Below are 12,875 nucleotides of genomic sequence, written 5' to 3'. Positions count from 1 at the left end.
AGGGAGTACATTCACATATGAATGTTGCATCCATTCCAAATACTACATTTTCCCATTTACACGTCCCAATGTACGTTAAATGCCTTCACCTCCCTCAGTTTCTCCAGGGAGAATGTGTGTTGCTGGGTATTATTACAAATGAATGGCAAACACGCAAATTAACTTTCATTTCTGGTGATACTGTGAACAGATGTTCATTCATCATCTTCCACACCTTCTTCCAAAGCATCTCTGCTCAGGCCTTGGGGTAAAATACCAGTCGGCATAATTCTCACATTAAGGAACCCGCCAGCTTCAGCTGAATGGCCTTGTCGATGGGGCCAGAATAAGGACATGGGGGCAGTATAAGTGTACAGGGCCACATCCGTCTATTTTAATTAAACCTCACAATTGCACAGCCTGTCTGCTTTTGCCTGATATCACAGATCCCAGACGTACAAAGTGAGGGTAAAGGAATTAGATGGCTTGGGGGTTTCGGATAAACATAGAAATGAGTTTATAAAATTAAAGAAGAAATCTTAAAATTATGATTTTTTTAAGGTGACACCTCAAAGTTCTGAAAGATGAAGGAAGTTGTTTAAAAATATAATTTGCATGTTTGAATTATGTCTGCCATCTGCAGATGAGATTAATTTTACTTCAGAGGAAATATCCCTTGTAGGTATGAATAATACATCCTTGGATAGAGATTCATCATATTTAGGTACCAGGAGAGACTGCAAATGAACAAAGGGAAATGGTAGATTAATCATCACGTCCGACATGTGAGATCAAGAATTCAAACATTCCAGCTTTAAACTGAATTAGCCTTTGAACGTGCCAGTTGGATATTATTCAAAAGTGCATGTGAGACGAGGTGAACAACGGTAACATGAGATCATCCGTCAACAATACATCCTACCTGTCAGTGTTCAAATCCACAGCATCTGGTTTCCAAACCACTGGATCAATACATCACACAGAGGAGTCTAATCGCACGTTAGACTCACTATCAGCGGACAGTGAGAGAAACTTAATTTGTATTCAGTGGAGTCAAATTGATGCGATCAATTAAAATATCTTTGCAACAACAAGGCTTTAAAAATTCCGGCGGTGTTGGTTCTTCTATGGAATTTTTAATGTTACCAAGAGGTCAACAATGGCTTTATGCATTTCCAAGTAGTATCTCAAAAGGTGTTGACGTAATCGCACATCTACATTGGATACGCTGAAGTAGGTCAGGTAAAGTCATGTGAAAGTTGAAGCACTCAATAAATTCTGGTCATGAATAATAAACTGCCAACTCATTCTTTCATGGACACAGAGTGGAACCGAACACAGGAGACACAAGAGAAGACAGATGTTGAAATCTTGAGCAAAAAACAAAATGCTGGAGGAACAGAGCAGGTCAGGCTGTATCTGTGGAGGGAATTAACAGAAGAGGTAGGTATGGAGTCGGTGGGTTTGTAGTAGATGTTAGTCTGTCCCTGTGATGAAGACAGAAAGATCCAAAAAGAGCAGCGCATCAGAGATGGTCCAAGTGAATTTGAGGGCAGTCTGGATGTTAGTAGTAAAGTTGATTAAATCAGCCCCATGCAGTTGTCAATGTAGCGGAGAAAAATAGAGTTGGGGAAAGAATCCCTCTACGGGTGCTGCCTAACCCACTGAGTTCCTCCAGAAATTAGCACAGGATTGGTGGCTCAGAGGCTGACTGGCAGTGACACTGGCTCGACCCCGCTGGTTTAGCCTTTTGCAAAGCTTGCTGAGGCCAATGGTGCGACTGGGGAGAGCTCACAGTACATCTTTCATACATGCAGCAAAGACAAGCACTTACTCTGCTGGTTTGTTCCTCAGTGTTGCTCTGCAGTTCCTGGACTTGACCAGCAAGCTGTTTCTTTTCTTCCAGTAGCTGTGTAACAGTCTCCTGCAGATCTACAGACACAGGGTGAATATGAGACAGAGACCATCAGACTTCCGCCTCACCCAGACTTCACATCAGGAGCTCATCTCGAGACTCTCAGGTTCAGCACTCTGGTAGACCCAAGCCTGAGATGTGGTGGTCCGGAGCCTAGCAATCAAGGATGATTATGGCACTTCCATCCTAGCTAACCCTGTACATGGCCCTGGAACAAGTCACCTATTGTTTTCTAGGGAGCTTTTCCTTTGTGTGGTGCACAGCAGATGTAAATCTTAACACGAGAGGATTCTACATGAGGAAGTCATCGTTAGCCCTTGATTGCAACACTATCCCAGTCACACGTTAATGCCTGAATTATGCAGTGGTTGTGTTGAAGGATTACTGGAAAGTGTAAGTGCATATTCTTTGCCACATTTTGTTATTATAGATATAATTTATTGCCACACAACCAGGGTCGGTGGAATTTGGGTTGTCAGCAGCAGTACAATAATAAAGAACACACAACCACAATAAAAATGTAACACAAACATCCACCACAGCATTCATCACTGTGGTGGAAGGCACAAAAATGTGGCCAGTCCTCCTCCATTTCCCCCCCGTGGACAGGACCAGAGTCCAGAGTCAGTCCAGGATCGGCTCTTCCTCACCGGAGACCGCGGCTTTAAGATGGTGTAGGCCGCAGGCCGGCGGTCGAGATTTAAAGTCTCCGTGACTGAGGTGATTCAGTATACCAATGAATACTCTTATCAAACTTCTACAGGTGTGCAGTCGAGAGCATACTGACTACATTCATCACAGCCTGGTTTGGTAGCTCACAAGCCCAGGAATGATGGAGACTACAGAAAGTGGTAGACACTGCCCAGTCCATCACAAGTACTGCCCTCCCCACTATTGAAGGGATCTACGGGAGGTGCCGCTTCATAAAGGCAGCCAAGATCATCAAAGACCCTCACCACCCTGGTCACACTCCTACCATCGAGAAGAAGGTACAGGAGTCTGAAAACCGTGACCTCCAGGTTCGAGAACAGCTTCTTCCCAGCAACCATCAGGCTCTTGAGCACTATACAACATTAACTTCAGCAACCAGGATCTTCTATGAACTTTGATTTTGGTTGCACCACAGACCTCGGTTTTGCACCATTATGGTTACCTAGAATTATGGTTATTCATTAATTTTATTATTGATTTTCATCTGTGCGTTATTGCAACGATGGGCCTGTTAAGCAAGTAAGAATGTCATTGTTCCGGTCCTGGTACATATGACAATTAAACACTCTTGACCCTGTTAATTCCCTAAAATATTGACCATACATGTTGATTGCCTGCCACATGGTAAACTGAGAAATATTTCTACCTTCTCAGTCCAGAGGTTGACATTCACCTTTGACCTGCTGCTGGTACTGGGTGCAGGGGTCAGGGCTGGGGTCCTGTGGCTCCTCCTCTGCAGCACCACAGTCCGAGATACTGGGCAGAAGGTCATCCAGGCAGACCCGCGATGTGAGGCTCAGGTACTTCAGTTTCTTGTTTTCATGACTGAGCTGCAACGACAAGTCGTCTGGCTGAGTGAAAGCTCGCGGTTACCAGGCGGATGAGAAGCAAGACACTGCACAAGTCATGCATGTAACCTCACTCTGAAGACAGTTTCCATATTGCTTCAAGTCTCTGAATGCAAGGATGATAAATCCCCTGCATAGAATCTGGAACCAATTCTGTCCCATGTCTAATTATCCCTGGCACAACTCAGAGAACTTCCTCTGTTCTGTTTCCCCATCATATACCCTAAGTTTAATAGCAGATATTGTTACCTTAGTGGCCAAGACCTCTGCATTCTCTCGACACGACTTCTCAATCTCCAACTGTGTGTGCAGAGCGTTAACTTCTTCTATAACCATCTGTGAAACTGTCACAACAGAAGAGTTAATTCAGCAAAACCAATCCTTCTCTTCTCAGGTCTTCTCACCTAAAGATGTTCATTATAACATTTATTGGCAAAACCCTCATTTCACCATCGATATGTGAAATGCATGTCCATGCCTGTTGACCCATCGATTTTTATCATCAATGCAAAGATAACATGTGGAGCGTGAAACTCCAACAAAGTTTGCCTTTCAAAAGGGAAACTTACTTGTGAGAAGAAACATATTGGGGAATGAGCTGGGTAACTGGGAAGGATAGCTTCCTTCCTTGCAACAATAATTTTTGTGTGTGTTAGTGTCAGTTTTGTGTTGATCATGGTCATCTGTATTTGCTTTCTCCGTACAGGAGATATTCTATAAATGTGGTTATTCAATGCGCAGAGTCACAGTAGCACAATGGTGCTGGTTCCAATATTATCGGCTGCATGGAAGCAAATCACTGGAGCACATCACTGAAGCCACTCGATTTGTGCAGGGTCTATAATTGTTCTGGGTTCACGCATTTATTGTTTCACAATCAATGGAAGATCCAAACTCAGTGATACGATGTTTCCACGGGAGAAGGGGGCCACTGACAATTTCAATGCTAAACACAATAATCTGCTTCCAGCTAGAGTAATCTATTGTTGCTGTTCTGCTCTAACTACCTGGGACCAAAGCTAAGAGTCAGTGAGAAAGTGTGTTGGCTTCACTGGTCCCCAACACTGCACTGAACATCTGTAGCTTTCATCTTTTATTGTTAGATTTAAATATAGAAATAAATTAGCCCATAACCAACCACTTTCTTCCATCTACTTTTCAGATGGGCTTGGATAATCCTAGCGGAGCTGTGCGGGAGTGGTCGGGACTAACCTGGAGGAGGAAGGTAGGTTTGGATTGGGTTATTGAGGCGATCTATGCTGGCCCAGAGAGGTTCTCCACCCTCCGTCTCTACCTGAAAACGGGCGGAACATGGATTCCCCTCTTGATCCTTCCCATGTTTCTGCACTGAAGGAGTGGCTTCGTTTTTAAGCCACATATCCATGGATTTATTTATTTCTGATTTCACACTGAGCAGCTGCAGCTCTGTTAAATTCACTAACCCATATAGTCGTGTGTGTAAAAAGGGGAAAATGCCCATCTGTGCTCCGATTTGATGTCTGCACTGCATCTGTCATTGGCTTCGAGCTGTGTCTATATTTAATTATTTTAACAATATGCACATTGAAAATCAATGTATGAGAATAAGGACATTACAAGGTGCTGGAACACAATGCTAGACGTCGCAAATGGTAGTCTGTAAAATCAGTGAAGTCAAACACTATAGCAACTCTGATGTCACACGGAAATCTAGAGAATTCCACAAATACCAGTCATTGCTGGTTCATGTTTCCTGTCCTACACAGAACATACAACATGGAAGTCACTGAATTTGTTTGAAGCAAAGGTGGTGAATGGAGGGACAGATTATCAATAGTCAGAGGGGAATGGAATCTGCAGCTCAAACGGAGATGCTTATTATTGAAGTAGTGAACGTTCAGAGACGTAGACCGAGACAATGTCATATCCAGGCACACATGTTCATACATACACACTAACCCCACAGTTCATAGTCATAGTCATTAATTCATACGGCACAGAAATAGGCCCTTCAGCCCAAACTCGTCCATGCAGCCCCGTCTAAATTAATCCCATTTGCCAGCATTTGGCACATGTCCTTCTAAACCTTTCATATCCATGTACCTGCCCCAATTTAGTTATGGGATTAGATTTGATAATCTCTTAATGCAGCATCAAAGTAACACAGGTTGAGTTCAATTTGAACATACAAATTCATGAAGGTTTACACAGAGGAAGGCGACTACACACATCACATTTATCCAAGTCACTTCCATTACTTTCTCTCCCCACTTTTCCCATGTCCCTGCAACTCCTCAGCTTTCAAGTACCAACCCAAAAAAATGATTCAGACAAATGTGGGAAAATGAAGCAATAAATTAAATAGATAACAGATGTTTATCAAGTAACAAATTCGATGAAGGCTAAACATTATAAGAAAAAAAAAATCAACATCAAAGCAAGATTCACTTGTTAATGTCGTGGAAACTTGAAAGTAAAATAGTAGACAATGAGAAGTAAAACTGAAACCAGCAAAGGGCAGTAAATAAACTATGATTACTGATGACTTCCCACAAGCATTCACAAGGAAAAACGAGAGTAGTAGGCAGGGTTATTATTGTGACGGTACGTGTTAATACGGTGTAGTCGGCTGGGCTGTTGTAACAGCACATGCAGGATCGGAAGAGCCGATCCTGGACTTACCTTGACTTTTACCTTGTCCTTTTACCATCTGGACGCCCGCAGCGATGGCTGCGGAGGGTTGAGGTCCCGACCACGGGGGAAAATGGAGGAGGACTGGCCAAATTCTGTGCTTTCCACCACAGTGATGAATGCTGTGGTGGATGTTTGTGTTAAATTTTTATTGTGTTGTGTGTTCTTTATCATTGTACCACTGCTGACAAATTAATTTCACTTGCACTTTATGTGCAATGTGATGAATAAAACCGTATTGTATTGTATTGATTGTATTGATCGGATTGGCACCTCCAAGAACTTAGAAACTAGATTTTCAATTTTTTTACTAGTGTTAATTTTATAATTTTTATTTATTATTAAATTAGAAGTTGATTGGTCATAAAATCAAACCAGGAGGGGGGGTATATTTGTAGATGAATGTAGCTTAATTCTTCGTTGATATGCGTACCGACACCTTTCACTCTACAACAAAGCACTGGCAATACATATTCCACACACATAGATGACCAAAGTAAAATCAATGCCTGAATGGCTGAAAAAAACACAAATGAATCATTAAAGCAGTGTTCAGCTCATATGCTGATGGATATGGGGACATTTATCAGCTGCTGATATCTGTTACGAGTCATTGGAAATGAGGAATCCCCAATAGATTTGTTATCTTTTCTGGCGGTCCCTCATGATCCAGGGTGATTTGCTTCCACTCATGAGGTGACTGATGAGGTCAATGTGGGAAGTGTAAACCCTTCTCCCAGATGGGCAGGGGTTGCCTGGTGTGACGGGTAGCTGGTTATTGGCGGTGGAGAGCTGGATATTTCTAATGGAGTTTTAGATATACTGCAAGTTGTAGAATATGTAGCGGACCTGTGGATGTGATGAACTTGTATTTACAGAGAGTTACTGGTGAGGTCCCTCATACTGTATGAGGAAGGAAATATTTCACCAGTAGCATTTCCATGGCAGCCTCGCCTACAGTCTGTCTGTCTTTTTTGGCTTTTTTTTGTTATTTTTAGTGTGTTTTAAATGTTTGTGTTAATGTTCTCTCGTTTGTTTTATGTGAGGGGTGGGGGAGGGGGTCAGGGGAATCTTATCTTGCCAAAGATGCGATTGTTTTCCGGATCGTATCTCCGGTTGCTCCACGGCCTAATATCGTGGAGCTGGAGGCTTTGCTCGGGACAGACTTTGAGCCCCACCGCAGGGGCGTGGACTCACCATCGGGGCTGATCCCTTGCCTGGGGATCGGTTCCAATGCGGCCTGCGGACTTTAACATCAAGGAGCTCACAGTCTCGGCTAAGAGACCGACGTCGGGAAGCTCCAAAGCCTGCACCACGTTCGACTAGCCCCAACCCGGGGTAGATGGCCCGGCATGGGAGTGGTGAGATTCCCCCTCCCCCCCGATGGCCCTGACGAGGAGGCCTGCCGCCGGCTACGGGAGTAAGATCGTCCCGTCAACGGAAGGTTAGAGGCCCCCGACCGCTGGGGTACAAAGAAGGGAGAGATTGAAAAATGTTTTGCCTTCTATCACAGTGAGGAATGTGGAGGAGTCACGGTGGTGGATATTTATGTTAAAATGTATTTTGTGTGTTCTGTTGCTTTTTATTGGTATGACTGTATGGCGAATCAAATTCCTCGTATGTTGCAAAACATACTTGGCTAATGAAATATGATTATGATTATGAGCTTCAGTAGCAGGCGCAGCACAGAATTACCATCACGGAGCAGGGCGATCCCTTGCCGGGGATCGCCAGTGTTGGAGCTCCAGAGTGTTGGTCCTGCTGACTTTAACACCATGGAGATTAGATTAGATTAGATTAGATTAGATTAGATTCGTTTATTGTCATTCAGACCTTTCGGTCTGAACGAAATTTCGTTTCCCTGCAGTCATACATATAATAAAAAATGAGCCGTGGTCTGTGGAACTTCTAGCGGCACTGACTTTAACATCACAGAGCAGGGCGATCCCTTGCTGAGGATCTCCAGTGTTGGAGCTCCGTCCAGCTCGGCCTATGGACTTCGGAAGGCGCGGTCTCCGATAAGAAGTGGCCGATTTGGAAACTCCAAGCAGTTCTGTTCCAACGCTGGAGTTTTGATCATCCCGGCGAGAGAGTCTGTACATCGGGCCGTCCGTAGCGGCGACTGCAGAGGGTTCAAAGGCTCCGGCCACGGGTGAATAAAGAGGAAGAGTGACTGAACTTTATTGCCTTCCATCACAGTGAGAAATGTTGATTCCGCTGTGGTGGATGTTCTTGTTAAACTCTATCGTGCGTTGTGTTCATTTTATTCATATGGCTGTATGGTAACTCAATTTCACTATCAATTGGTGCATGTGATAATAAATGTGAACTTGAACTTGAACATGAAATGGGGTTCAGAGAAGAATGAATAGAGTTATATACCGTGGAAATGGGCCCTCCAGCCCAACTTGCCCACACCGACCAACGTGCTCCGTCTACACTAGAATAGAGGCTCCAATATGATGTAGTTGCATGGGTGAGGAGAAAGCTGCAGTTAATATGATAAATATGAGGTTGTCCACATGGGTGCTGACAGGAGGGAAAAGGTGATTATCTGAATGGTGCTGTGTTGGGAAAAGGGGAGTTGCAGCAAGACCTAGTGTCCTTGTACACCAGTCACTGAACAAAAGCGTAATCAGGAAGGCAGATGGTTGGCTGGCCATCAAAAGATGATTTGAGTTTAGGAGCTCAGGTGTACAGGTCTTTGGTGGGATCCCTAGATTTCTGTGTGCACTTGTAGTCTCTTTCTCTGAGGAAAGATATTCTTGTCATACAGGGAGTGCAAGGACCGATGCCCAGGATGTCAGACATGCATAAGATGAAAGACTGGGTCGATCAGCCAAGTCTATTAGATCTGTACAACTGAGATCCTATACTGAATATCACCAACAACTTCTCCTGGCCACCCATATTGAAGCAATGACCAAGAAGGCACAGCAATGACTCTACTTCCTTAGAAGGCTTAGAAAGTTTGGAATGTCCCCTACAACTCTCACCAACTTCTACAAATGCATCATTGAAATTAGGATGCATCACGGCTTGGTTTGGGAACAGCTTCATCCAGGACTGCAAGAAATTGTAGTGAATTGTGGACACAGCCCAGACCATCACACAAACCAACCTCCCTTCTATTGATTCCATTTATACTTCACACTGCCCCTGCAAGGCCAGCAGCATAATCAAGGACGAGTCGTACCATGGCCTCTCCTTCTTCTCCCCTCTCCCATCAGGCAAAAGGTACAAAAGTGTGAAAACGCATACTACCAGATTCAGGGACAGTTTCTTCCCAGCTGTTATCAAGCAACTGAATTATCCTACCACAACTGCTGAACTACTATCTATCTTTTCAATGACCCTCGGACTATCCTTTATCGGACTTTGCTGGCTTTACCTTGCACTAAATGTTATTATCATGTACAGTATCTATACACTGTAAATGCATTGATTGTGATCATGTATTGTCTTTCTGCTGACTGGTTAGCACGCCACAAAAGATTTGCGCTGTACCTCGGTACACATGACAATGAACTAACTGAGTAATGATGAGAGGAGATATCGTACAAACCTATAAAGCCCTAACATGACCAGGCAGACTAACTGGTTTGGAGTGAGATGTACCATACCTTACCAAAGGAATTAAGTTGAATAGTTTGCCTGAATTGGGATTCATAAGCTGCAAGTAGGCTTGGAATGTGTGAGCCCATGACAGTTCTTCAAAGGGGAGAATTATCCAGAGAGCCTAGTTAACCATGCTTCATGCTTGCCTCTTGATATTGTGCTTTTGAGCCATTAACACTCATGTGGCTTTTGGGCGCTGAGACTTATGTGGATATTGCTGTGGGAGTATTACTGTGGGAAGCATTAAGTCCATGCTGACTTTGACCGATCTTGTCACTGCTTTCCAAATGTGCTACTATAACATTTTTATTAATCGACTCAAGCATCTTTCCCACTACCGATGTAAGGCTAACTTGTCTATAATTTCCTGTTTTCTCTCTCCCTCCTTTCCTAAAAAGTGCTTTGGCTACCCTCCAAACATTGGCTACCCTCCAGTCCACAGGAACTGATCCAGAGTCGAGAGAACATTGGAAAATTATCACCAATGCATCCACAATTTCTACGGGCCACCTCATTGCGTACTCTGGGATGTAGACCACCCTGGGGATTTATCTGCCTTCAGTCCCAACAATTTACATAACACCATTTCCTGACTAATGTGGATTCCCTTCAGTTCCTCCCTCCCACTAGATCCTTAGTCCCCTAGTATTTCCGGGAGATTATTTGTGTCTTCCTTAGTGAAGACAGAACCAAAGTACTCGTTTAACTGGTCTGCCATTTCCTTGTTTCACTTGTCTTTGATTGTAAGGGACCTACATTTGTCTTCACTAACCTTTTCCTTTTTACATATATATAAAGAAGCTTTTAGAGTCAGTGGGCCGAATGGCCTAATTCTGGTCCTATCACTTATGACCTTATGACCCCCACCGACACCAGATGCCATCTCTGAGAGGATGTTTTCTGAATAAACTAAATTTAACATAACTGCATACATTAGTACAAAATATCATGCTTCCAACCATTTATTAAAGTTTCCCGTGAATACTAATAATGAATATTGGCTTATTGCTGAGTTTTTAATTAATCAATTAATCATATCAGTTTACCAAATATGATCGGATTATACAAGACCAAGAGAAGTCAGTCCTATCATTGGTATTAATGTTAGCATCGATGAAGGGTCCCAACATGAAACATCACCTATCCATGTTATTCAGACGTGCTGCCTGACTTGCTGAGCTACCCCAGCACTTTATGTCTTTTTTTGTAAACCAGCATCTACAGTTGCTTATATCTACACTAATATTGGTGCCTGATTGAACACATCAAGGAAATAGGTTTTAACTGAAAATAAGAATTCCTAAGTTGATGCTGAGCCCAGCATGGACTGTGTTCCCATCCTGCAAAGAAAGACACCCTTGGCCAAGAGGTTACACTGCACCTGCTCAGGTATGTGAATGAGGCAGGTGCAGCCCACCAATGGGTTCCTCCAGGGATGATGTAGCAACACCTGTGGCCCACGGGTATCAAACACTGAAGAGTCGACACAATACAGGAAAAGGTGTTCCTCAACATCCATTGTAAGGAGGGAGTTAGGAAGTGAGGCTGGTCCATGGAGACAGACAGGTCTCGGGGGAGTGTGGCCTAGTAATGGAGTGAGGATTGACCAACAAATCATGGAGAGGGGGGTCAGCCGCCCAGGTCAATCGTGGGTACGTGGCAAGGATTATTGTGGGAAGTGGCTGAGTGGGAGAACAGAGGCAGTTCAGGAAGATGCCATGGTGACATGAGGGTGGTCAGGGCAAGAACCTCCATGCACAAGAACCTCAGGTGCACAAGGGATCAACAGGCATCAGGCTTAGAGGTGAGAATCCTCCATGGAACTGAGACTGACAAAGATGTGCCAGGTGTAACACAGTCTGCTTGATGGCTCCACACTTGAATGGGAGAAGCATGAGCAACAAGTCAAACAGTTACAGTTAAGACAGATGCATTGTTTGTCACCAGTCTGATGCTTCTGTGACCATCCGCAAATCCACTGCACAGTTCTGAGATTAAGTAACTATATAGCAATCTAGGCCAACCCCTGGAACTAGCTTAATCAGACAATTACCATCATAATGATTCAAGTAGAATCAATCTAAACCAAGCCTGTTGGCTCGGGGAAGATTAAGCTACTTAAAGGGCTGTGTAATCTAAATCCACTTTCAGCACTGGGTGAATAAAGCCATGTTGTTAACAGTTTCTGTAATTTTCGAATCCCTCTCCAATTATTTTGACATCAATTTTCCAGTTCACTGGACCTTAAACAGGCTCCCAGTAAACACAGACAAATGCTTCGTGCATTTTGACCCGTTAGTCGCAGTCTGATAGCTGTCCTTTCATGCTCTTTGTCACCGAGGCTAGAGGACGGATGAGGAGCACTTTCAGCGTCACAACAGCATCATAACATCGCATTCAGACTACCTGACTTAGCCACAGCAAAGAACACTGACAATGATCTTTGCACAAGACAGACCCCAGCTAAACTGGAACAAATAACGAACGTGTTTGATGTGAAAACTTCTTCATGTGTTTCGGAGCAATAGCAACTGTGATTCAAGGAGTTGTTTGCATCTCCTAATGCAGAAATCTATTTTCAGGCTATTAAAATCCTGGTTTAGCTCCACTTCATTTCGAACAGTACAGCGTAGGAACAGGCTCTTCGGCCTACAATGTCTATACTGAACATGATGCCAACATCAACTAATCTCATCTGTTGCATATCCCCTTCTGTCAAGTCTGGCCAAGCTGTCAAACACAAAGTGAATTTTTGTTTAGTTTAGCTTATTGTTAAGTCCACAAGGTACAGTGAAAAGCTTTTGTAGCGTGCTAACCGGTCAGTGAAAAATCAATACATGATTACAATCAAGCACAGTTTAAGGATAAGGGGAGAGTCTTTTAGGACCGAGATGAGAAAAACATTTTTCACACAGAGAGTGGTGAATCTCTGGAAATCTCTGCCACAGAAGGTAGTTGAGGCCAGTTCATTGGCTATATTTAAGAGGGAGTTATATGTGGCCCTTGTGGCAAAAGGGATCAGGGGGTATGGAGAGAAGGCAGGTACAGGATACTGAGTTGGATGATCAGCCATGGTCATATTGAATGGTGGTGCAGGCTCGAAGGGCCGAATGGCCTACTCCAGCACCTATTTT

The 12,875-nt window shown here is 43.7% G+C and overlaps 1 protein-coding gene across 1 annotated transcript in view; it reads right to left on the bottom strand.

Moving 5' to 3' along the window:
* Window positions 1-12,875, bottom strand: part of LOC116978210 (shootin-1-like) — a 61,328-nt gene that overhangs the window by 30,691 nt on the left and 17,762 nt on the right. Inside the window, exons 3-5 of the mRNA XM_033029188.1 lie at window positions 3,703-3,797; window positions 3,279-3,435; window positions 1,814-1,911 (exon numbers count right to left, since the gene is read on the bottom strand). Of these exons, the coding sequence (XP_032885079.1) occupies window positions 1,814-1,911; window positions 3,279-3,435; window positions 3,703-3,797 (350 nt within the window). The remainder of the gene's footprint in view (window positions 1-1,813; window positions 1,912-3,278; window positions 3,436-3,702; window positions 3,798-12,875) is intronic.

The sequence above is a fragment of the Amblyraja radiata genome, chromosome 11 (assembly GCF_010909765.2).
Source record: "Amblyraja radiata isolate CabotCenter1 chromosome 11, sAmbRad1.1.pri, whole genome shotgun sequence".
In the NCBI taxonomy this organism is placed as follows: Eukaryota; Metazoa; Chordata; class Chondrichthyes; order Rajiformes; family Rajidae; genus Amblyraja; species Amblyraja radiata.
Note: the sequence above shows the minus strand (reverse complement) of the source record. Positions and strands in the feature narration are given on the sequence as shown.